Source organism: Notechis scutatus, chromosome 4, assembly GCF_049901735.1.
Source record: "Notechis scutatus isolate UNSWTSFEM ecotype Mainland chromosome 4, rNotScu1.2, whole genome shotgun sequence".
NCBI classification, from domain to species: domain Eukaryota; kingdom Metazoa; phylum Chordata; class Lepidosauria; order Squamata; family Elapidae; genus Notechis; species Notechis scutatus.
Window position 1 is genome coordinate 42,929,870 of NC_142012.1, and position 18,121 is coordinate 42,947,990.

General features: G+C 37.0%; 1 protein-coding gene across 5 annotated transcripts in view; it reads left to right on the top strand.

Annotated features, from left to right (window-relative positions):
* Positions 1 to 18,121, top strand: part of LOC113411866 (uncharacterized) — a 55,876-nt gene that overhangs the window by 32,719 nt on the left and 5,036 nt on the right. For all 5 annotated transcript variants that reach the window (XM_087963251.1, XM_087963252.1, XM_087963253.1 and 2 more), the window contains 9 exons: positions 453 to 586; positions 1,324 to 1,452; positions 2,164 to 2,411; positions 4,123 to 4,291; positions 5,453 to 5,654; positions 6,173 to 6,303; positions 6,874 to 7,034; positions 13,275 to 13,429; positions 17,908 to 18,114. In XM_087963251.1, coding sequence (XP_087819377.1) covers positions 453 to 586; positions 1,324 to 1,452; positions 2,164 to 2,411; positions 4,123 to 4,291; positions 5,453 to 5,654; positions 6,173 to 6,303; positions 6,874 to 7,034; positions 13,275 to 13,429; positions 17,908 to 18,114 — 1,536 coding nt within the window. The remainder of the gene's footprint in view (positions 1 to 452; positions 587 to 1,323; positions 1,453 to 2,163; positions 2,412 to 4,122; positions 4,292 to 5,452; positions 5,655 to 6,172; positions 6,304 to 6,873; positions 7,035 to 13,274; positions 13,430 to 17,907; positions 18,115 to 18,121) is intronic.

The window sequence follows — 18,121 nt, forward strand, 5'->3', positions numbered from 1 at the left end:
AAGGCAGGCAGGCAGGCAGAACGGAGCACTGCGGGCGGGCGGGCGGACGGACGGGGTGGGGGTGGGGAGAAACGGGCGCTTCAGGAAGCTGCGGCGACAGGAAAAGCCCCCGCTTCTTTGAAGCAGTTTCTTCCTGTGCTGGTGGAGGAGCGAGAGAGCGACTGAGAGAGCTGACCCAGAGAGAAGGACAGCTCGTTGCTTCCTCCCTCCCCTTCTTTCATTTGTGTCCTTGATCCCGATCCCAGCAGCATTCACCGAAGGCTCTTAACATTATATCGCGATACAATATCTTCCAGCTGTTATGCATAACTAAATGTTTCATTTTTATTTTTCCTGTTATATTCTACAATGCAGGTTTTAAAAAGAAGAGGGAAAATATGGGGCTTTAAAGTGATATGAAATGGCTGGCAGCTAGTTGACTATTTACCTACTTTCATCCCCTAATATTTCAGGTTTTTGATCTTGTTCATTCATGCCAACTGCTCCATGAAGTCTACCTTTTTTCTGAAGAAGCTCCTATGCACAAGACTCATTCTCTACTAGTATCAAAGAACTCAGTAAAAGATTATGTCCTATGTGCGTATAGGTTAGTGTAACTTAATTTCATGCCAATAAATTATTAAAATTCTATTGGTTCAGGAATTCTTGGTTTGCAGAATGTAGTAGATTCCATGAAGAAAAGCCCTTTAGTTATGGCAAATTTAGCTTGAGAATTGTTCAGGCACTATTTTATATTACAAGATTTTCTCTATTTCTTCCTGCAATAATAAAGGTCGGATACAAATAAACAAGTAAATATCAGGACTAAATGCTGAATCCTGGGTTACAATATATACAATATTTTCCTGTCAGGAATTTCAGTTAAATAATCAAGGATTGTCATTTAGGGAGACAGAATTATATAGCCTTATCAGAAATGATACAGTATGTACTAGAATCTAAAATTGGGAATAATTCAAGTCAAACAACCTTTCCAGACAATCAAAGAAATATAGCTATGAACAAGAGATATATGAAGTGGCAAATACTTTTGGGGGGCATATCAGTGACTTCCTTGCTTTTATAACTTGTGAGACTTCAAGTTGGGAGGCATATGGGATGAAGGAACTGCTGAAAAGAGCCAAAGTGCCCTGGCTCATTAGTTTAGATCTTGTTCTGTATCTTTTCTTATTGATGACTCTGAAAATAAAAGCTAAAAATATAGTACTCAAACTTGCATTCTCAGTGAGTCACACGTGAATCTGTGAATAAAAAGTCTTTTTTAAATAATTGATTTTGTAATAACAATGGTTTCCATCTGTATTTTTGCCTCCTTTTTTGCAGAAGTGCAAGTGAAGCAATGGTTTTCAGCGGCAAAAAGGGAGAAGTAGTTGCTAAACTGAAAAGCCAGGAACCAATGGCTGCAGCTGAGGGGGTGGCTATCACTAAAGATTATTTTCTTGTGATCTTCAGGTAGTACCACCAAATTATTCTTTTACTGTCTCCTGGCTGGCTCTCTTTTTGTCACTTTGTCACTTTCCCACATCCCTCAGTCAGCAGAAAACATTATAATCTTGACCCAGACTCTGTTACCTGTTTCAGGGCACTGAACCCCACTAGGTGACAAAGCTTAATGAAATTTATACACATTGTGGCTAGCATTGAACACTGTCAGAATAATAAAAGTACTCTTTATCATTGGTTCAGTTAAGTCTTAAGACAATATAAGGCTACCTTACTCATGGGCTAGGAACAAGATAAAAACAAATTAAGGGGACATCTATTTGACATACAGTGCATCTGAAACCAATAGCTATTTGCCTAAATCCAAACTTGGAATAGATTCACACATTGGACTAACAAATAATATGATTTGTTTTGTTTTGACATATATTTTGTGAATATAGTCAATTATGGCTTATTTAATAAACCAGGACTAAACAAACGGAGCCCAATCACAATTTGTAGATTCAGCCATTACATCATACCAAAACCATACCAGATTCAGATTTAATGTAATAGAACTACAGTAGTTTTAAACACATTTATATATTTTTCACAATAAAGCTAGGTACTCATATTTTTATTTGTTTACATCTAGCTATTTTATTCTATAACTCTTTTTAGACATACTCAGGAAAATCTATTCGTACATCTCATCTAAGAGTAATTATCTTGTTATAGGTGCCCTTTCATGCGAAAGCAAGAAATTGTTCTTATAGAGCTCTACAATGTCCATACTTTTGCTTATGCTCATAGTCTGAAGGGATGCTGTAATGATAATATTCACACTTTTGCTGTAAATCATTTGGGATCTCATCTTGTGGCATTCAGTCCTATTCCAAATACTGGTACTACTGAGATTGTATCATGGAACTTGGAGTCTGAAGACCACAAACACTTGGCTAAATTTCCTTCAGTCCTTGTTGATGGTAAGTATTTTTTCCTATGAATTTGAAACATTTTTATAGAACAAGTGTGTAATAATAACCCAAAAGTAAGAGGCTTTCCACATTCAGTAAGTAAACAGGAATATCAAAATATAGGGATGCCTGCTCCTTTCCATTTAATCCCATATTTGTTTTCAGAAATTAATGAGCATGGGTGGAGAGCTGCCAAAAATCTACAAATCAGTAAAAAAAAACAAACATGGCCAGCCTAAAGCCATTATGAACATAAGGAATAAAACACCTGTAATGCTTACAGCTGACAAAACTTGATCATTTTTCAAAAAATACTAAGCACATATTTAATAAAAAGCTAGTGGTCTTTGAAAACAGCATTATCCCTACATGTTTAAGGAGGGAGTGCCCAATACTTGAAAGGTAGAGGGCATATCCATAGCAGCCTCAAGAAGCCAAAAGGAACTGGTCTGACCAAAGATTCTGACTGCCATCGTAATATCAAAACCCCTACTAAAATAATTATAAGCAAATCTAGATTGCTTCACCAATGGCCTAGGGATAACACAGTGGCATTCATGAGGAAATGTTCTTTAAAATGGTTATCAGGACATCTTTATCCTAAGGTTTGTAGAATGTTAAGACAAGGCCTACAGTCCCTCTCATCAGATGCCATTTTTAATGGATAGTATTTTAAAGATTGTTAGGAGAGTTTAAAAAGTGAAAATATTAAAATGTAGCAAAAGAATAGTGGGAACATGGGCAGCAATGCTTTATACAAATAAACGAAGTCATTTATAATTTAAATTAGATATATTGAACTAGAATCAATGGAGAAGATTTTCCTTGTCTTCATTATCTCGACTTTTTCAGTTTTATCCACTATGGTCCACCATGCAGTTACCAATGTTACTGAAATATCTAGTAATAGATTACAAATAATCTAGTTAGTTCCATAATATATTGCCCAAACGATAGATGAAATTTGGCATTTCCTTTATTTGTATTGTTTAATACATTTCACTTTTTTTCTTACTATCGTACTAATATTTTTTTCCAAATATATCCATTCTTTTCATAGCCTTGTATTTTTAAAAACTTCAGCAGAATTCTTAAGAGTGTCTGTGTGCCTACGTTGCACATACAAGAATAGCCAACAATCTAAATTTTGCCCAATCATTACCACACTATGGATTTTATACACACACAGACAGACAGACAGACAGAGTTTTGGATCATTTTCCTCAATAAATAAATGAATAAGTTTATTTAGTTTAGGACTTATGCGGAGAACAGATCACATTTTAGATCATATTTATATAAAAATATTGAAAATTAAAAGGGCTTACAAACTTTTACACACCATGATATGTGCAAATCCTCAGGACAATAACATGTCCTGAATTTCTAAAGACAAAAAAGGAAAAATCACATAAAGGTTATAAGAAAGAAATCTGATTAATATTTGGTAGCCTGGCACTGAAAAATATATAGCAGGAACACTTCTATTAGCCAAAGCATTGCCCCTCTGGACTCTGCCAGATACCCTCAAGTTGGGAGATAGTTTGGGAGAAAGTTATTCTAAAAATGCCTTTTTAATGGTATTTTCACAAATGAAATAGACCAACTCCAGCTTTAACTGATATTTTTAAATGATCACACAAGCATTAATGAATGTTGAGATTTATTGAACAATGGCCAAAATGATCTTTTCTAATTATCATAATTCATGTATCTGTAGGTATATGCTCTGACCTTCGATATTGTTTAGCATTCTGTGATGGAGATAATTACCTTCGATCCTGGAACTTGGCTTCCAAGATCAATGACCAGTCTTTGACTGTCACTGCAAGCAACACAAAGAAAACAAATGGTATTCAGGATATTGTGACAATGAAAAACTATCCCAGGTAACCAAAATAGGCAGAATAGGAGGGAAGTTTGTGTTAGAAATAAATTATGTATAACACTTTGAGAGTTGAATTCACCAATTCTAAAGGTAGCACAGAAGATTGAAACAACCTGTTTCCAACATAACATTTCTATTTTGCTTGTATTTTGTAAGAAAAGCAAGATTGGGAAAAAACGAAGGCTACAAAAATTTATGTAGGACCGAGAAAAAGTTAGAAATTGGACCTCTACAATATTTATGCATTTATACTCATTGCCTCATTTATTCAATATTTATGAATGTATATTCATTGCTTTATTTTATTTATTTTATTTAAATTTGTTTTATATATTTATTTATAACATTTATAGGCCATCTGACTTACTTCAACATAACCCTTATTACTGCAGGACTAAGTAGTTTTATATTTAATTATGGTAATTTTATTTTATGCTGTGCTGAACAAACCTGGAATAAACGCTGAAGGCTCTTAATGGGAACCTGTGAAAGATACACACAGAATTGGAACATTGGAAGCATTTGTAGAACCTACACCTTAGAGTTTACTGTATTGAAGCAAGAACTTACATATGGAAATATCTTTTCATTTTAACATTCAGTTTACCTGAACACCAGTTTTTCTCAAATAATATATCTTTAATTTGCATCATCTTGATTTCAGTAACAAAGATACATTGGATGTTGGAGGGTATTTTTGCTTGATTTGCTTTTCATCAAATGAGTGTTGTTTTGATTTCATAATTGCCTTCCTTGCCATCCACTATCACACAGATCTTTGGTTGTGGGGCCAAGATAAGGGGAAATCCCCATGTAAGTCCTTGAGCTCTTAGAGGAAAATTAGGACATAAATGCAGTGCGCAGCTCATGATAAAGGAAGCAGGTGGGCATACAGCTGATCGCTCAGTTGCACATACTGTACTGCAATTATTAATCCTAATTTCATAGTTCAAAACAACCAACTATCCTATTTTCACATAAAACTGCATGTTTGTTTTTACTGCAATAAAATATAATGGTAAGGAATAGTGTTTCACAAGCAAATATATGGCAAATTACAACAATTTTTTTCTTGCCATTTTTTCAACAACAGAGAAATAACAATGTTTTGACATTTTGCAATATATCAATAACAAGATTATTTATATTTATCTTTCTAAAGGTATGCTGTGTGCCGAAACACAAGTCCGGGAGTCATAACAGTATGGAATATTGTAAAATCCAAGTGTAAACATAATGCTGTGAGAGTGGAAAGAGGACTGGTAGAGAACACAGACATTGTACTGGCGAGAGACATGAAACTTTATATACTTACAGGCAAGGGAATAGCCTCCTATGCAGATCCCCCAAGATCGATTTTCCAGGTACCGAACATAATTTTTTTTTCTATATAAATACTGATTCTTTGCTTTTCAGCTGATTTCATTGAACGATGAATTTATTGAGAAAAAGCTGAGTCTGATAAAAAGTGATTTTGTAGTGAATGAGGAGAACGTTATCCAAACTGTTGAGAAATAAAAGTATTAAAGGGTTTAAATATCCTTTAAGGAATTAATGGATTTAAAATGAAATTTGTCAGTTAAATCTAGAAAATATGGGTGAACCATCAGTTCATCTACTCCTGAATAATTGAGTGTCAGAAAGCTATTTTATAGGGAAAAATAGTGGATAGAAGCACACTAAAAATGGTGGATATATGTGTGGAATTAGGGATTGTCTAATTGTTAATATGTGTGTGGCAGTAAGGATTGTCAGGGAGGGGCCTAAGACCACTTAGTATGAGGAAAAACAGGAACATTTAGGGTTCCTAGATGTGCATGTATTACAACTTTGCAGATATTTCTCTACACCAAGCAGAAATAAATTTTTAATGCAATTCCAGACACTGATAGTTTATGATCTCCTGCAAAAGAAGTACATAAAGAAACAGAGTGGGCTTTACATAATTCCTTGTCCAAATAATGAATACAAGATGCTAGAAGGAGGCCTTCTACTTGGTCTTTCTGAGAACAGGTAACATTTTGCAGTTATTGAAAAAGCACATATTTCTATTGCAGGTAGTCCTCATTTAGTGACCCCAATTGAGATCAGCAACTTGGTCAATTAAGCAAAGCAGTAACTAAGTGAAATTGCAATTGTGCTTATGATCTGGAGAGAAATTGCTTAACGTGGAAAGAAATTGCATTATTTACACCATCTATCACTATGACCAATTTAGAATAGTTTTAAGCTTCAAACCTTAACCAATTACTGGTAATCTTTTTAGAAAATTATGCTTTTTATGAATTGTAAAATCAGAGTCAGTATAACATAGCAAAATCAGAAAAGTCAAGTCTGTTTTGAAACTAAAATTTAAAAAATCAATATGAAGTGGCAATTCTTATAACATTTGGATTAATTTTAGCAGGCAAATTTAGCAGAAATTTGTAAACCCAGGCATTCATTTACTTTTCAACATACATTTTAGTTTAAATTTGCCTCCTATGCTTTATTACAAATTAAATGTTTATTGTATGCTAATAGAATTACTAATAAAAATAGTACATTTTTGCTTGTTTTGCTTGGTTACTACTGTATTTTCAGAGACCATTTTGTTACTTGGAACTTGGAGACAGGACTTATTAAGGATCGATTAAGACCAGAATACAAAGAAAATTTTGTCTTGCAATCTACTCAACATACTACCCATTCCTCTTCCAAAGAAAACATGAAGAGACCTAAAGGAGTTTATAAAGAAAAACCAGGTTTCAAATATTTAATTCTACTTAAAGGATAAATTCTCAAAGCTAATTCTATGCAGTAATCAATAATAATTGAAACATAAAACCATTCCTTGGTAAATTGGAGGAACCACAGAGAACCTATGATGTCAAGTTTATTATTTTTGTCTTTGCATTTGTGGCCTGCATTCTGTTTGAAAGCTCACCAGAATGCATGATTGTTCCATTTTATCCTCTGAATAATAACTGTTTCAGTTTTGTTGAAACAGACTGACTTGTTAAACTCTATGGTTCAGCGGGGGATTTGAACCTCAGTGTTTCTGATCCAAATTCAATGCTTTACCTTTAACACTACAGCAGATGTTTGGTGGCTAGCTGAGTGAGTACTGGAGTTGCTGGTGGCACTGAGGCTTTGAGATGCTTGGCATTGCAACTTTTGGGGCTCTGGTGAATTTATCACTTTTAAAACTGCTGATAGGCCACTCAACATTACTTGGCAGGCTACATGTTGTGTAGACATGCTTTATAGAAAAATAAAATTACCAATCTAAAATATAGAACCATTATAATTATAATCTCCCAGGATTTGAATTAACATTAGAACCATCATTTAAAAAGGCACAACAAAGAATGTTCTTCCTGCATCAACTCAGAAAATTCAGACTGTCCCAGGAGCTGCTGATACTGTTCTATAGAGGAATTAATGAGTCTATCATGTGTACTTTTATAATTATCTGGTTTAGTACAGCAACCGAACAGGACAGATACAGACTTCAATGGATTATTAGGACTACAGAAAGAACAATTGCAACCAGCCTGCCTTCCATTGAGGGCCTGTATATTGCATGCATCAGGAGGGCTGAGAAAATATCTACTGACTCCTCACATCCTGGACATACACTTTTGAACTCCTCTCCTCAGGACGCCGTTATAGGGCATTGCATGTCAAAGCAATTAGATCCAGGAAGTTTTTTCCCTCGTGCCATCACCTGCTGAACACCTAATTACTACAGTACTGTCTTATATCTATTTAACCATGTAGTATGGTGTATTCTATTATCCTCATGTTTTCTACTAGCTTCTTCTACTGGTGTCTTATGATTATATTACTTCGTTGTTTGTATGTACAGACAGCTTATGCACTGGAGACAAATTTCTTTTTTTTTTTAAATCTTAGTAAAGTACCCTTTGCCCCAGTTACCTCTTTTATTAAAAGTTTCAATTTCTGTCAACAAACATCTCTTCTTAAATCATTACATATTAAATTTCAATATCTTTTTTTTTTAATCCTCCTTTCCTTCGATATTTTATTACATTTTAAAAATCAATCATTATTAAAAACTTCAACATTTTAATTTCTTATTAAATCTTAAACCATTCTAATTTACTATTTCAAATATAAATGTTACAATACCATCTTCTGTACCTTAGCAGAATCTTTCTTACAGAAAATTATATTTCATCCTTTGTCTCTAAAAAATCCCTCTTCTCCCATCCAGTTTTAAAGCTTTGAGGCTTTTTCTCCGCCTTTCCCTTTCTTTCTTCCCCACCAAATCTTCCTACCCCCCCTTCTTCTTCTAACCTCTGCCTTGCTGGGATCCCTTCTCTGTTGTGTTCCCTTTTTCTCTTGTTTGTTATCATTATATTTACTTTGCATCATATTTTCTCTTTCTCAAATGTTTTTTAGATCTTAAGTCCTTCATTTTCCTTGCTCTCTTCCTTCCTTCTTCCTTAGATAAGTTTTGGGATTCAATGAAGATGGCGTCTTCGTCTCTTCCTTGTTGTTCTTCTTCCGTTTCCATCTGTTCCATTGTCTGTTGGTAATTGACCAGCGCCATTTCTAGAAATAGAAAAGCTTTTTCCATGCCATCTTTGCAGGCTGCTTTTGTTTGCTCATATTCATCCCTCAGGTCTTCAAAAAGGAAAGCCATTATAAATAAATCTTTTCTTTTCTTTATTCCTCTTTCTTCTTACACCAACCAAATATTCCGAGAGAAAGGCAAAACAATCCCAAAATCCACAATCCTCAATAAATCCAAGCAAGCCAAAATTCCCCCTTCCTCTTCCAGGGGTGGTATCAAACAAATAAAAAAAAGAATCCAAGTCTATATTTTAAAGCCTTATTAAGATTGTATTTCTGTCCTCAAGTCTTCAAGGCATCTCCTCCAACAAGATCCAAATTTATATATTTTCTTTATCCTCTCCCTTCCGGCTTAATTCCGTCGGGAGGAGAGTAAACTTTCCTTCAGCACCTCAAAATAGCCGCTTTTTTTTTCTCTTGTGGAAGAAATCATCAGAAAACCATCTTTTCCAGGAATTAAATTAGATAAATCTCAAAGCCCTGGGTCGACCAAGAAGAACTTTCACTTTCAATAACTTTCTCTTCTTCCTCCTGCGCATACTTGCCCGGCTGTCAACTTCTTTGTGGCGGCCATTGTGGACCGCCGCTGCACCGTCCTGGTAACAGGGGGTTCTGCCGGCCAGGGAGGGGGTCTGCAACACCCCAAACCCTTCCTCCGGATCCCCCTTACCTTCAGCTACCCCTGCAGGGCAGCCTTGCTCCGCACCCGTCCGGGTCGGAGCCCCAAAACGGCTAGCGCGGCAGGGATCGCGCAGCTTCGCGAATCCCTACCGCTCGCGAAGCCGACAAACCGGAAACCTCACACTGGAGACAAATTTCTTGTGTGTCCAATCACATTTGGCCAATATTCCATTCCATTCTGTTGTGTTCTGTTGTTATTCTCTTTTCTCTTCTCTTTTCCCTTCCTCTCCTCTCCTCTTCTTCATTATTCTTATTATTCTATTCTAATACTACAACATCAGCCTCCTTGCTATATAGCAACTACTCTACCTAAACTGCCTGACTCCATTTCTGGGTTGGCAATGGAATTTCCCAGATTTATGGTTTTGGGGGACTTCTCTTTCTAGGAAAGTGGTCTGAGGGAGCTTGTCAAAAATCCCGGTTTTTGACAAAAATGGCATAAATCCATCAAATGACTGTGGGACACTGCAAATAGCCATAAATGCAGGTCATTTGCTGAATGTCTGAAATGCGGTCATGTGACCACCAGTGGATAAACCATCAAAAATTTAGTATTGGGTCATAAGTACTTTTTGGGAAGTCCATTGTAATTCTGAATGGTTTCTAAGTGACCAAGTGTAAGTCTAGGACTATCTGTACTCATTTTGGATTTCTACATTTTTAGTTTTAATCATCTCTATTTTAATGCTGATTTTTCTATTTTTAAATGTCTATTTTTACATATGTATTCTTTTTTTGAAAAATGCATTTTTCTGACTATTGTACACCACCCAGACTACTCATGAGATGGATAGCTATATAAAATAATTAAATATTAATATTACATCTAGAAAACCACTAATGTAATACATAAGAAAGAAAAATATTTAAGTGATCATGGTTTCAAGTCTAAAATAAACTTCATCTATAGTGACTATATTGTTAAAATAAGTCTGGCAGCTGATCTCTAAAATAAGAGTCAATTGACAATAATGACATACTATAATATTATATATTGTTATGAAGTAGAGAGTGAATAAATAGATAGCTCTATTTGAAGTGTGGAAATATCTAGAAGGAAGAAAAATTATGTTGTGTAAAGCATGAAACAATATTTGGCTGCTATCTCTGAAATAGAATCCAAACGATCTGATAGTAACAACTTGAGATAAGGAATCAGTGCAACCAGGGTGTCTGATGCTGTGTGGGAATACTAATTCCTGATGAGTGTCAGCACAGAGGCAGCAGTACAACAGAACATGTTCTAGCATTTTGATTGTTCCTCCACTGCTCAAAAAGGATGTTCCAGTACCGTATTTCCCCTCAGTGACTGCTTTTGTAAAGGCATTGAATCAAGCCAAAGACAGAGCCATTGTAAATTTAGGCGCTGTTATGCACTGAAGCTTCTGGCTAAGTGAAATGGTGTCTTGGAAGAATGTTTCTGGGCAAGAGTGACAAATCTGATTGTAGCTCTAAGTCAGTGGCATGTTGTTAAAGACTTGCATATTTGTAACCCATCAAGATGATAGCTGCCCATGAGAAACCATAGGATTTTAAATTTTCATGTATTGTCTCATACCAGGGAGACTGGAAGCTGTCAATTATAATTAAAGGGGCCACTTGAGGAAGCTTTGTTTTTGCTAGATCCAGAAATGATTTTTTTGGGCCTTGGGCAGTCAATTTTATATAAGCATAAAGAGGTGCTTGAATCAGCTGAACTGTTTTTGGATATGCATTCTTGAGAAATGGGGACTATACCATATCAATACCTCTTTCCTCAATTGTCTGGCTGAGATGGTGACAGGTACGCCAGTTGCACACTTGCATGTATTTGCTGCTGCATGGAAACGGCAGGACAGAAATTAATATAAATTTGCAGGACACACAGACAATTAGACATTGCCTATTCAACATTCCCTCTTCTCTGTAGCCATCAAAATTTACGCTGTCTAGTGCAAAGTAAGTTCTTTATCTATCCCTGGAATGTAAAGACCTGCTAAGCCTGAATAGTTCGGTATAAGCTATAGCCTTATTACCATTCCATGTAAAAGTGAGGAAAATTGGTTTTACCAACCAACTAACTCAAATCCAAACCAAGCCCTTACAAATTTATTGAGATAATGCTAGGTCTATTTCTGATTTAGATCCAGGTACGCAACAAAGGAGCCATACTATATCTGAGTGCTCTTTCATCAGTTTCAAAAAACAGTATGTCAGAAGGGTTTCAAATTGCTGTAGTAATTGCCCTGCTTGTAAAAATAAAAAGTTACACCAAAGTATCATATTTGGAAGGCTACCTGGTATTTAGTAGTAACCTTCTTCCACTTTCATATATAATAGAAACAGACCCTCTCTGTCACACACACACGTTCAATAACAAATAGATTTCAAAAATTGAGGAAACTTTTAAAATTATCAGTAGTAGATGCAGTTCATTGAGAAGGCTGAAAATAGTGCTATGGATCCTGGCCTAATCATCCATTTGTGGAAGGCCATTTAAGCCCCAGCCCTGTTGACCTTTTGTAAAGCTTTAAAATGCTGGCCTAGGGTTTGGAATGTGTTAAGGGTCCCATTACTTGGTTTTCTTATTAGTTGATTAATCATCATGGCTGCTGTTTGTATTTAGTTTGTGACTAAATACAATGTTTTTATTTTTTTTATTTTTTGTTTTACAATTTTAGAATTGTAAGCTGCCCAGAGTCAGTTGGTTGAGTTGGGAGGCTATAAGAAATTAAATAATTAAATATTTATCAAACCAAACAATATTAAAAGTAATTTGTAAGGTGTCTTATTAAAAAGTACAGCTAGTATTCGATTTCTGTTTTAATGCAGTAGTCCCCAATCTTTTGGGAATCTGTGGACTGTCGAGGCATGGTTTCGCAAACTGCCTGGATCTCACACAGATGAGGCTTCACTCACTGGTGCTGGTCCATGGTCTGGAGGTTGGGGAGCCTTGATTTAATGGATACAATCATGTCTTTGTAGAAATTTGAAACTTATATGTGGCCAAAAGTTTTGATATCCCACCTTTTCCCAAAGAATCCCAATTTACTGTGAAATAAGTTGAAACTGACACAAATAGCACCTATCATTCTTTATTCCTCTAATCTAATATTTCATTTGTTTGAGACAATAATGGCAGGCAAGCATTTTCTGTACCTTGAACATTTTTCAAACGGCAACTGCTCCAGTTGTCTCAGAATTGATGGGTTTCTTCCTCCAACTTTATGTTTCAGGGAGAACCATAGTATTGGCTCCTTTTCTAGGGGAAGGGTATTGTCTTGGTGCAGTAATGGTGCAGTGATTAAAATGCAGTATTGCAGCCTAACTCTGCATCCATTGCCAGGAGTTTGATCCTGACTGGCTCAAGGTTGACTCATCCTTCCATTCTTCTGAGTCAGTAAAATGAGGACCCAGATTGTTCAGGGCAATATGCTGACTTTGTTAACCACTTACAGAGTGCTGTATACTATGAAGTGGCATATAAGTCTAAGTGCTATTCCTATTTATAACTTGCTACTGTCATTTTTAGATTTTTTTTTTAATTTCCCCAGTCTAATCTACAATCTTACTTTTTCCTAGAAGTCTCCAAATACCAACCAAAGCCCAAGATTGCTTAATGTTTGACTCTGCTGAGACAAAATAGCTGTTAAAGTCCTTTAACACCACTATTAAAATCACAATAATTACTTTCATTTCATATGTAACATCATAGGTTTTTTTTACATATGCCTTTCTCTTAGCATTATGGCATCCCTGGGAAAAGCGAAATGAAATCAATACTGGAAAGAAAAGGAAAAAAGAAAAGGCATTAAAACTGGAGGTGGAGACATTACAAAAACTAGCTAAAGAGAAGAACAATACTATTGATCAATTCCTCCTGAGTGGAGATGAGAAGGTGAGTTATACTTACCAAATCACTATTTATATGTATTTATTCATACTTATTTAAATGTTAACATGCTTAATATCCTACATGTATTTGTTTGTTGTATAAAGATGTTAAGATACAGTAAATAACTCATTTGACATTGTAACTTTTCAAAAGTTAACTAATGCAGGCTTTTCTATGCTGGTATCTTCCTGTTGTGTGTGGCACAGATGACAGCATGATGTTTTGCACATCATACCAAGGTGCCATTTATTATATATTTATTTTTAAATTTGTACTTTGCCTTTAATCTTGCATGTAGTCTTTTATATAATGATCATTTGAAGTTACGTTGGTGCCAAACAGGGGGAAGTGTGACCAGTCTTCAAAGTTGCAGCCATTGCAGCATTCCGTCATGATCATTATTTGGATGCTTGGCAACCAGTATGACAGTTGGAGCATCCTTCAGTCACGTGGTTGCCATTTGTTATCTTCCCTGCTGGTTTCCCACAAGCAAAGTCAATGGGGTTGTCGGCAGGAGGTTGCAAGTCCCCTAAGACTGCAAATTTTATCCTGAGGAGCACCCACGAGACATGACAATGTCATACTCCATAGCATTCAGCCACTTGCCTGTACACAATAGTATGTGCCTGTTATTCCTAGTACCCATCCATGGTTCCTGCCTACTTGTACTCTATAGTCCCAACCTGCCTGCCTGCCTGCAGCTTGTGACTACTGGCCTGCCTGATTTCAAAGGCATAAGCAAGTGCTTCTGGATTCTTGCTTCTTCATACATGATGTCATGTGAGGTTCACATTTGATGGCAATAGGGACTACTGGGATTGCTATTGCTGAGCAATGGTCACATAGCACCATGCTTTATGACTGCAGTGGTTAGCGATGGAAATTCCAGTCCCAATTACCGTAAACAAGGCAGTTGCTCAACATGGGTTACCTGTGTACTTAGTATTCAGATGCTTTAGTGTAACAGTCTTAACTGCTATATGTTGCACCAACTGCAACTTCTGGATACTTTTCTGAGTTCAATTTAGTTTGTTTTAAAATGAAACAATCTATTATCTCACTCATTGCTGTAGCTTTATAAATTTACTAAATATAAATAAAATAAATAAAATGTATTTTCATGTAAGTCCTGCTGATATATAAAGGAACCCTGTGAAGAGGGTATTGGGCAAAAGTGTTAGGCAATTGTGTAAAAATACTGTCAAATCAGGAATGCTTTTAGAAATAAAAGTGTTAATCATTTATTTTTATCAATTAACAAAATGGAAAGTAAATGAGTAAGAAATCACAAGTCAAATCAATATTTGGTGTGATTATACTTTGCCTTTAAAACAGCAGCAATTCTTACACTTGCACAAAGTCAGGGATTCTGTAGGATTACAGAAGAGGTCTCCATAGCTGGCTGGAGAATTTTGGGAGTTGAAGTCCACAAGTCTTAAAGTTGCCAAGTTTGGGGACCCCTGGATTAGAGTTAGGTGCATGATTAACCAATTATACCAAGCAGGTGCTAATTATCATCAATTTCATATGTAGGGTGAAACAGTCATTAAATGAAACAGAAACAGCTATATAGGAGGCTTAAAATTGGGTGAGGAATAGCCAAACTGTGCTACTCAGGTGAGGTTGTGGAAAACGGTTTCATGCCACAGATCATACACCATGGCAAAACTGAGCCCAAGACCAAGATAAAAGGCAGTTATGCTGTATCTCCCAGGCAAAGATTTCAAAGCAGACTGTGGTTTCAGGATGTGCTGTTCAAGCTCTTTTGAAGAAGCACAAAGAAACGGGCAACGATGAGAATTGTAGACACAGTGGTCAGCGAAGGAAACTTAATGCAGCAGATGAAAAGACACATCATGTCCAGCAGTGCCATCAGCACAGAACGGGCAGAAAGCAGCGGGACCCAGGTACACCCATCTACTGTTCAGAGAGGTCTGGCCAGAGGTGGTCTTCATGGAAGAATTGCAGTCAAAATGCCATACTTCCGATGTGGAAACAAGGTTAAGTGACTCAACTTAGCCTTAGGCTCTGGGGTGCAGAAAAATGGCTGTGATATGGACTTGTCAAAATTCGAAATATATGGCTATAGCAGGAAGTAGTTTGTTCACCCAAGGGCTGGAGAGCGATACAATAAGGCATGTCTGCAGGCAACAATGAAGCATGGCGGAGCTTCCTTGCATTTGGGGCTGCATTTCTGCAAATGGAGCTGGAGATTTGGTCAGGATCAAGTGTCTTCAATCTTGAGAAATTCAGGCAGATACTTGTCCATCATGTCATACCATCAGAGAGGCATGTGATTGGCCTGAAATTTATTCTGCAACAGGAGAATGGCCCCAAGCATACAGCCAATGTCAATAAGAACTATCTTCAGCGTACAGAAGTAGTGATGGTTTGGCCCTCATAGATCTCAACATCGAGACTGTCTGGGATTATGAAGAGACAGAAGGATTTGAGGCAGCCTAGATCCACAGAAGATCTGTGGTTAGTTCTCCACAGACATTTAGAACAATCTTGAAATCTTGCTAAATTTCTTCAAAAACTGTGTGCAAATGTACCTAGAACAGGAGTGTCAAACTCAAGGCCTGTGGGGCTGCCCTAGACACAGCAAAGGACTGGCCCATGGTGCCTCTGTCAGCAAAAAGGGAGCTTGGGAGGGCTGTTTTTGCTGTCAGAGGGCTAGCGAAACAAACTAAAAACAAAAGGAGACATGTTTCCCCTTTTGCATTTGAGCATGCAAGAAGGGACAGGAAAGGAGAAAGGGAAAGAGGAAAGGGGGAAAAAAAAGGAAAGATGGGAAGAGAGCAAGGAAGGAAAAATAAGGAAAGAGGTGAAGGAAGGAAGGACGGACAATAAAGAGGAAAGGAAAAATAAAAGGAAGATTATGAGAGGAGAAAGGGTCTGAGGGAAGCCCTGCCTTAGCACTTGGTCACAGGTGCCCCTGACACGTGTGTCGGTGAGCTGGTCACACCCAGCCCAGCTATGCCCCCCAGCTTCCCCATCCCCGAAGTCAAACACAACCCTGGTGCAGACCTCAATGAAATCGAGCATGACACCCTTGACCTAGAACAATTTATGCTTTGTAGGCAAAGGGTGATCACACTAAATATTGATTTGATTTGAAGTTCTCTTCTGTTCATTTACTTTCCATTTTGCTAGTTGATAAAAACTATTAACACCTCTATTTCTAAAAGAATTCTTAATTTGATGATACAACAGTGATGGGACTCATCTCCGGGGGGGATGAGTCTGCCTACCGAGATGAGGTGGGCCAGTTGGCTTTCATGGTGTGGAGACTTGGTCCTCAACACCAATAAGACTAAGGAGCTTATAGTGGACTATAGAAGGAATAGATCAGACATCCAGATGCCCTTGCTTATCAAAGGAGACCGAGTGGAACAAGTGGCCAGTTTTAAGTTTCTGGGTGCTACCATAAAAGACGACCTGACCTGGGGTGCTCACATTGCAGCACTGGTCAAAAGGGCCCAGCAGAGATTATACTACCTGAGACTTCTCAGGAAACTACTGAATGAAAAACTGCTGCTGACCTTCTAGCACTGCACCATAGAGAGTATCTTACTGCACCTCTGTATGGTTTGCCAATTGCACAGTGGCAGACAGGAAAGCACTCCAGAGGGTTAATGTCATTGCCTAGAAGATCATTGGTTGCCCTCTCCCCTCTTTGGAAGAGCTTTATAGCTCCTGCTGCCTTAAGAAAGTTCAAAACATTCTCAAAGATCCATCTCATCTGGGCACCCTTTTTTTGAACTATTACCATCTGGCAGACAGTACAGAATAATAAAAACAAGGACAAATAGGCTGAAAAACAGCTTCTATCCCAGGGCAGTAGGGCAGTAGCTGTTGAATTCTACTGTATAGTGCAGTGTTGGTGCGGTGTCGGAGGTTTTCAATTCAATGTGTGAAGTGTGAAGGATGTGTGTTTGTGTTTATTTTCATGGTCATGATGTGCACTGAAGATGGTGTTTGTTCATTGTACGAGGTGCAATGACAATAAACTAAATTTACAGCATTTTTGCACAGCTGCCTAATACTTTTGTACAGTACTGTATATTGTTTAGTGCTTAATTTATTTCATAAAGAAATCAAACATTTTTATTTTATTTTATTTGTCAATTGCTTACAAGATAATAGGTATAAGTATAAACATAAGTAAGAATACAGGAAATAGGTACGAATAAATGGGGACAATAGGGCAGGGAAGATGGTGCACTTATGCACGCCCCTTACAGACCTCTTAGGAATGGGGTGAGGTCAATAGTGGATAGTTTGAGGTTAGAGGAGTGGGGGTTAGAGGATGTCCTATTACACAGTGAAAAATAATTGCTTCCTACTTCTTGCTTTCTCCCTCTAGTTAGTAAGTAGCAAGGTCAAAACCTTTGCAGAGGAGAACCATGTTATTTATTTTTGCCAGATGTAAAATATGTTTTATTGTTTTTCAAATAACTGCCTTTCTCTTTTCACAGATTGCTGTGTGTTCCTACTATGCATATCATCTGTCAGTGTTCAGCTTGGAAACCATGTCCTATGTCCATACACTTGAGAGCAAAGAATCAATGCTTTTTTTATATAATGCTACCTTAACATATACTGGGCATTATCTAGTGCTTTCCAATTACAGTGAGGAGGAAAAAATCAGCTATGTAACACTGTGGAATTTAATCACAGGAAAGGTATATT